The sequence below is a fragment of the Cajanus cajan genome, chromosome 2 (genome assembly GCF_000230855.2).
Source record: "Cajanus cajan strain Asha chromosome 2, NIPB_CcT2T_4, whole genome shotgun sequence".
NCBI lineage: Eukaryota > Viridiplantae > Streptophyta > Magnoliopsida > Fabales > Fabaceae > Cajanus > Cajanus cajan.
In genome coordinates, this window is record NC_138518.1 from 54,205,809 (window position 1) to 54,214,179 (window position 8,371).

The 8,371-nt window shown below is 27.1% G+C and overlaps 1 protein-coding gene across 1 annotated transcript; it reads left to right on the plus strand.

The window, feature by feature from the left end:
- The first annotated feature begins 2,764 nt into the window (after positions 1-2,764).
- On the plus strand, positions 2,765-6,168 carry LOC109811251 (uncharacterized). The gene is given in 4 exon segments (XM_020374935.3): positions 2,765-2,889; positions 4,302-4,367; positions 5,520-6,012; positions 6,014-6,168. Coding segments are annotated over 3 exon segments (552 nt in total). The 5' UTR covers positions 2,765-2,889; positions 4,302-4,338; the 3' UTR covers positions 6,044-6,168.
- The last annotated feature ends 2,203 nt before the right edge of the window (positions 6,169-8,371 follow it).

Sequence of the window (8,371 nt, forward strand, 5' to 3'; positions counted from 1 at the left end):
CTCTATCGCAAGTTGCTTCTGTTGTATCTTATTGACAAGAACCAATGCTTACTAGCAACTACCATTGGAGTCCAAGTATATGGCACACTGAATTGCTTGAAAATAAGCAATGTCCCTTAAATAAGGGGTGGTGCTTCTAAATAAAAAATATTTTTTAGTTCAAAATCTACCAACGAACATCACAAACAGCTAGTGAGAAAAAAACGATATTATCATAGAAGAAGAATCACGTACCAAAAAAATAAATTTGAAACTTGAACAAAAAAGATCAAAACTTTAACCTTCAATAGATACAATAATTTCAAAATATATCATAAACTAGTGAGAAAAAATAACAACACAAGATTTGGAAAAATAAAATTGAAAAAAAATAATTTTTTTAGATAAAACTCGTGAAACCCAAATAAGCAGACCATACCAGATTTGCATAAGAAAAAAGGAACATTAAGAGGAACAAGATGATGCTTTTTCATCTATGTGTGCTGAGACTTTTTCTTGAGAGGTTTGGGAGAGAAGGTTTTTGGGATGGAGAAGGAAAGAATATAAATATTAAAAATGAAAGAGTAAAAACCAAAATAAATAAAATAACTTGATCCCATTCCAACATCAAGTCCATACTCTTTTCCAAAAATATCAAATTAATATTTAATTATAATAATTAAATTATTTATTTAAGTTGTTAAAAAATTATAAAGTGTAGGTTGCTTATAAGAACTAACTATTGGAGCAAAATTTCTAAAAATATAATGAGTTGTTTAAAAGTGATGTAACATAGTGCATCCCATTTAAAGTGGAAAAAAGAACTCATTAAATTGCTTATAAGAACTTGCAACAAAGATACTCTTAGGATCTACATCCGATATGAAGTGACCATCCATCCTATCAATATAAATAGGTCTTCTATCAAGGTGAACAACGTAAATAGGAATCTTCCTTGCTTTGTAATCGGAAGAATCATCACTGATGAAAGATGAACTACTGCTAAACCCTAAATCCTAAACCCTAAAGATGTACTGCTACTAGAAACTTCATCATTTCTTGTGAAGATGATTTTTATATTTTCATCTATAGACTTCTTGAAAATCTCTTCTAACAATTGTATTGACTTTCTATTTTCATGTAATACCCATTCTAACGGAATGAGTTCCTGGAATTGTTGTATGGAGATGTTCTTAGAGATTTGGATGATCGAAAGAGTCTCCTCTTGATTGTTAGAACAAATAAGGCACCTCTTCAATAACAACAATCGACTTATAACCAATAAATTATGTTCTAAATCATTCAACCGTTGAATTAATAATTATTAATGTATAAATAAAGTTTACAGGTTTTTTAAAAATTAAAAATTATATGATACTTTATTTCATTAATTTAAATTGACGGATAATCATAAAAATATTTAATATGTTGATTTAAATTAATAAAAAAAATATCAAATATTTTTTAAATTTTTTAAAAATGCAAACTTGAAACCATTAAAATATTTCACTATTTTTTTTAACAATCATACGTTCTAAATTTTAAATAAACTATACATTTATTTAATGAATAAAAAAATAATTATAAAGTTTTATACACTTAATTTATTAAATAAAAAAATTAAATTTGATAAATAAATTATTAAAATTTATCATATATAAAGAACTGTCATAACTATCAAAAGTTTTTGTTTTATTTTAATAATAATAAATATGCAACATAATTCATATTTATCCATAATTTATTATTTTATAATAATACTAATCAAAGATAGTTGTTCACATTTTCTATTTCTAAATTATTAACTAGGAGTAGTAAACTATATATGCGTATACTCTTTTTTATTTTATTTTTAGAAGAGCTAAGGAATATCTTTCGGTAGTAATGTATTGCAATATTAACGAATAGTAATTCACTCATGTGCAATATGTATAAAATTAAAATTTAAGTTTCACTTATTATTTATTATATATATTTTTATATATTAGATCTAATTTTTTTAAAAGTCTAATTTTATTACTCTATTTAAAAATTTATTTTATATTAATAATATTAAATAGGTTAACAAATTTAATTTAAAATAAATTAATAATATATTTAAAAATATATTGCACGAATTTTTTTATAATTTGTATGATAAAAAATAACTTATTTAAGTATTATTAAAATAGAAATAAAAAATTAAAAGAGAGATAAATCATACATATCATATACACTAACATACACTTGTACACATACTATAATAAAATAAGATAATTTTATAAAAAAGATTTTTTTAAATATCTTTTATATCTCATTTTAAATATTTTAAATAATCAATAAATGAAAACAAAAATAAACAAAAATGTCAAATATAAAACATTTAAATATAATGAAAATGTTAAAAATATTAATTTGATGTTTGTATTACAAATTCATTTATTTAGTTGTATTGTTAATAATAGATGTAGACTAATTTTTTTATTATACCAAATGGATAAACAGATTTTTTTATAAGTATAAATTTAATCTTTTTAAATAAATAATTTTAAAAAAAATTAAACATAATATTTTTATTAAATAGATGGAGTCAAAATAAAACTTTAAACATATTAAATCATAAATATCTTAATTAATCTATTTTCATTCTTATCCTCAAAAGATCTCGATCTCACTTTAAGTGCTAACTAAAAACTAATTTAAATGTCTTTATAGAAAAAAAATTCTATTACAATATTAACTGTAAGAAGAAAAAAAATACAATATTGATCTAAAGGTCATTATCGTAATTCCATTACTTATTTCTATGTACTTCAATCGTCTTGAGTTCAGTTTCCAGTCCAAAACGCACTTTTACGAAGTTGAAACTGAAAAGTGAAAATGGCCACACTACACACGCTGTTCTAATTAACACTTCTCACTTCTTCTCAGGTAACCCTCAATCTCTTCTTTCTCTGATTCGCTTCAAAAGCCTTTTTTTTTTCATCTTATTATACAAAAATCACAAGTTTTCTGCTTTCGGATGTTTTGAATTCTTTTTCCATTTTTTTCCTTTTATGAATTTATTATTATTTGAATTTATAATTTTTCTAATAGCATAAAAAACCCCAAATTCGCCAAATCTACAAGGAAGAAGAACCCACACACATTATTTTTTTTACCTCAATGCCCTCTCACTTTATTTCATTTTACTTTATGTTTTCCTTTTCTTCTCCCTATCAGTGATTATTATAGACTAGTTTGGATAAACTTATTTGAGTAGAAGAAAATAAAAATAAAATAATTTTTTTTTTCTTAAACTGGCTTTAGCTTCTAGTTAAAAAAAAAAAATTGAGAATTTTTATTTTCTTCTCAGCAAGTGATTATGTATGTATAGTATTCCAACATGCTGCTGATTTAAGTTCAAAAGGGGACATGGGAATTGAAGCAAGACTGTTTTTGACATCAGCAATAGGAAAATTGGGAAGAGAATCTAATAATAGAAAAGTGGAATTTTGAAAATTTTAACTTTCAAGTAATAGGAAAATATATTATGGGATGAATTTTTGGTATTTTTTGATAGGGTAAGGAGTGGTGAAAAATTAAAATAAGCATAGGTGTTTTACCTTAGAAAAGTTCAAGTAATTGATGATTAAAAAAGAGAAAGAAAGAGAGAAAAGTATGCTTTGCTATATATTTTCTTTTATTTCTTCGTGGGCAAGGTCATCAATTTACTTATGGTGTGTTCGGTAGGAGAGAAAGAAATAGGATGGATTTTAGGGTTCTTTGGATTAAAGGAATAGGGAAGGGAGAAATAAGGTAAAAAATTTATTAAAAAAAAAATGGATTACTATATGTAAAAATCTATTTTGATGGTGAAAATCGATTATGATGGGGTAAAATAAAGTGTGACATGAATGGTAGATAATCTTATTTCTTAAGTACGTGGTTACGAGTTAGATTCTTGAATAAAAAAAAAAATTGGAAGTCAACCTCTTAAGCACGTGCTTAGCAGATTGTGTTCTTATCTCTTTGTTTATACTTCTGAACAGATCATGTTCATCACACTATCTACGTTCATTTCTTTCTCCACAGTTCTTATTATGTACTAATTTTGTTTGCCTCAATAGTTTAGCTAAGTGCATGTACTTAAATGTTGGTGTTGGTCATATACTCATATTTAGGCATTTGAATATTGCTATGTGCACTGAGAAACTTTTTGAAAGCTAACACATGCTGTAGTTTAGTGTTTCATGAGTAGTGTAGTACATACTTTAATTTATTGCTATGTACACATTACAAGCTTCAGTGTTTTATGAGTATTATTATGTAAATTTTAAGGTTCGTCAAACTTTATGCTGCAGGTGGTGTTTGAAGTGTTGTGATAACAGGGCTGTGACAATGGTTTTGATAAGTGGCAACAACAAAAGGTATGTTTTAAAGTCTAGCAAAGGCTATCCATTCTATTAGTTTTGACCATTTTGATGAAATCTGATTTTTCATCATCAATCAGCTCTTATTATTTTGATATACTATATTAATATCCCTTTATCACAGATCATAGATAGGACGTGTCTGTTTCCTTATCAATTATGGTCCATCACTAGCTTTCATATTTCAACTTCAACCCTCTTATGTGTACCTAAACAATTGTCAGTTCAAATGTATGAGGTAGTTCCTCGATATTGCTATTTTGTTAAAAGTTCTCTATGGAAAAGGTAATATATGGCCATGGTATATTATACATTAATTTCTCTCCAATTTTTTATTTCATGTTTTTGTCTAATTGTTAAAATCAACTGCCATTTATTTTTAATCTTATTAATACTATTTATCTGAAGAGTAGACTTTTGGTAAATGTTGAATTTGTCCACAGAATGTGGTGCACTTTTTCATATGTTGTCTAAGATATTTTGTTGGAATAAAGAAGCCAAGAATTTTTTGCTAATGTCTCCAAATTTATGTTGTTAATTTTGGGGAGCTTTCTTTGTTGGATAAGTAGTGGTTGGAAAGCTTTGCTTATCTAATGTGCTTTCTTGTTTGTCCTTTTTCTTTTCTCTTTTTTGGGTTATTTTAGATCTAGTGTTTATTATTACTTCTTTCTCATTGCTAACAAACTTCTTGTTTTTAGCAGAAGGGAATATGTATTTCTAATTATTAATATGTTGTGCTTTTGATTGTTCCTGGTTTATTTTGTGCTTGTGAAGTCATCAAATCTTAAAAAAAAACTTACAGAATGAAATTACTCAACTAATTGTAGCTTGGGTTGTGTCAAGTAATGTCCAGTATGGAGGTGTTACTTAGTTCAAATTCCCTCAGAAGCATTATTTGATATTGATCTTTGATATAAAAATAAATTGTTGAGATTTCTCTCCAAGTTTCCCATGGTATTACAAATGTTGTGAAACAAAAATGAAACTTTTATCTGAATGGCATGGATACATTAGAACTTGGTAGTGTGGTACATTCAGTGAAAATTTGCATGCAGATCAGCAGATGTTTTATAGACTAATAATAAGTATAGATTTTCTAACCTGTTTGATCATTCTTTATAACTAGTCTATGTTGATTTTTGACTGCAGTGTTATACAACAAACAAATGATGAGAGGGCCAAAGCACAAGGTGTTACAGTGCTTCAGAATTCACATCAGCAACAAGGAAACAAGAATGTTGAAAGTGGGCGCACACAGAATGCGGTCAACACTGGGTTAACTAAAGCAATGACAACAATGGATGAATTCAAGTGTGGATTTCCATCAGAAGGGTTAACAACCACTTCAAATAAATGGTGGGGGAATAGTGATCGTGGTGATTGTGCCGGCGCCAACGCGAATGGAGCCAAGAATCAGGTTGAAGAGAAAGCAGTGGAAGCAGATAAGGTGGCACATGAAACTGGAAAAGCTGAAAATAATGAAACTCCTCATGGTTCATCCTTAATGAGAGGTGTGAGGAAAAGAGCTGTTGAAGAAGGAAGAGAAGCATTGAAGTTGGGGGTTTTTCGAGGCTATGGTGCAAACAAGCTAAGCAAAAGGGAGAAAATATTGCTTTACAAAATATTCGGATCATCATTGCCAAGGTCATCATGGATGGATACATGATTGGTAGTTTAGAAAATGTAGCTCAATTATTTTGCATTGAATACCTGACAACTTAATGAGAGTTACTTCTTTTTTATGGTTTTTAATGGTTTTATTACTGATAGTTCAATGGGCATTTGACACTCTTGTTAACTTCCTGATATCTCTTTAATGAGATGGCTGCTGATATAGTTCAATGAGAGAAGAGGACCAATTAGATAAAGAATTGATTAGAGTCAGGTAAAGGATTAGTGTTTCCTTTTTGACCTAGGATGTTTTTTCAAACTAATTCTTTTGGGATGCAATGATTACAAGCGAGTTTTGCAGTACAAGATTAGTTTTCTACCAACTATGGACATACTTTTATTGAAAACTAGCTGAGAGAGACACACTGTTTGTTAGTATTTTTTTTATTTTATAGTATTGGATTTGTTGAACATGTAATTGATATGACTTTTTTTTTTTATCATTTATGTTGACACAGAATTATGGGATGGTTTGAAGGGTAAAAATATCTATTAAAAAAAATGAGATCATTATTTCTTTTGTTATCAACTCATATTGAACACCAATCATTATCTTGTGGGAGAGTATTTTAGGAGTTTTATTTTTTCAACGAGAGAATTTGTAGATATATATATTTTTTTATTTCTTATCTAAGTTGGTTTTTTATTTATCTTAAATTATTTATGAATTAAATATTGAAGAGGGAGTATGGGGCTTGAATTCAGATCCTTTTTAGTGTATAAATAACATTAAATATTAATATATATTTTTATAATTAAAATTGAATATCATTTATACATTCAAAACTTTTGAAATGAACAAGTAACTAAGAGAAAGAAATGGAGAGAATTTAAACTCATTGGGCTTCATATGCCCCTTCTTGCGTACGTTTGCACTTCTAAGTTGGTTAGAATTCAGATTTTACTATGTGTACACTCCCTATTTATTAAACACACCCCCTCCCTTATTTTTGACATGTAAATATACCTTAATACCCTTTATTTTTATTATCTTTTTTAAATACTTCTCATTTCGTGGAACCTCCTTGCTTCTAAAATATTGATTCCCTTAAATTATTTTTGCACAATTGCACCCGATTTTTGAAAAAAATTGTGTTAATAAGTATTTTTTTTCTTCAAATAGTCTTTCATTTCGTCAAAAGAAAATTAAAAGTACCGAAAATTAGTTTTGGAAACAACTATAATAATTTCATAGAGTAATTTTTGAAACTATTTTTAACAGAAAAAAAATACAGTTCAGAAAATTACTTTCCAAAATTGATATATGGTGTTCCTTGAAAGTAATTTTTGATAATAATAAAAATAAACTAAATTTAGATATACCTTATCATGAGGTTGCACTTATTGATTCGAAGGCTTAATGTACACTTATTTGAACTCTCCCCTTATTTCATACTTTTGTAAATTGAAAGTTGGGATTTAAGTGTAAGTATCTTGAAGCCTATATAGATGAAGTCGAGGATGTAGTGTCACGTAGAAGAAAATAAATAAATGTGACATAGAAAATACTATTTCGACTATCATTTTCAAACGTTGACTACCACATTTTGATAAATACTTTCAAAACAAAATTAGTAAATAATTTTCAAAGGACTTAATTTTAGACAAAAAATTGACAATAGGAACAAATATGAAATTTTATAAATCGAGAAACCAAAGTTTCATAATCAAAAATAGGAAAACAAAAATTACAAATTAGATAAAAATAAAATATAGAATTTAACTTTAACCGTTTTCACATTCAAATATGTTAAATATTGGTGTGACAATAAAGATAATAATGTAGCCTTCATTATCATTTGTGTCTAGACTTCTTTGTGAGAGATTGAGCAACAATCAATCATTAACAACGAGTTAGAAGTGGTTATCCTCAAGAGTTTTGTTTCATTCAAGTATTTATAGATAGAGCAAAACTTATGCACAATTTTTTAGGTGTGGTTGGTGTTATTCTCCAACCAAAATTGGATATTTATCATGGTAATGTATAAATGTATATAAATGAGATATGCATTAAATGTGAGTGTATATTATCAAGGTAAATTTCCAATTCTTATTAGAAAAAAAACACAAATCGAACCTAAAAAACTGTATCTAAATTTTGTCCTTATGCATATAGATGTATACGGGTACGAATAATTTGTGAACCTAAACTAATCCAATTATTTCAATTTAGAATATTTTAGTATTTGAGTAAAATCCAACTCAACTCATTAAGATTTGTTCATATACGAGTTGAGTAATGAGTTTTGATGTTGAATTTGTTACCCGCTATGAATTTGATTCATCCATGTGTATATTATAATTTTGTTATATATATATTAATTATAAAA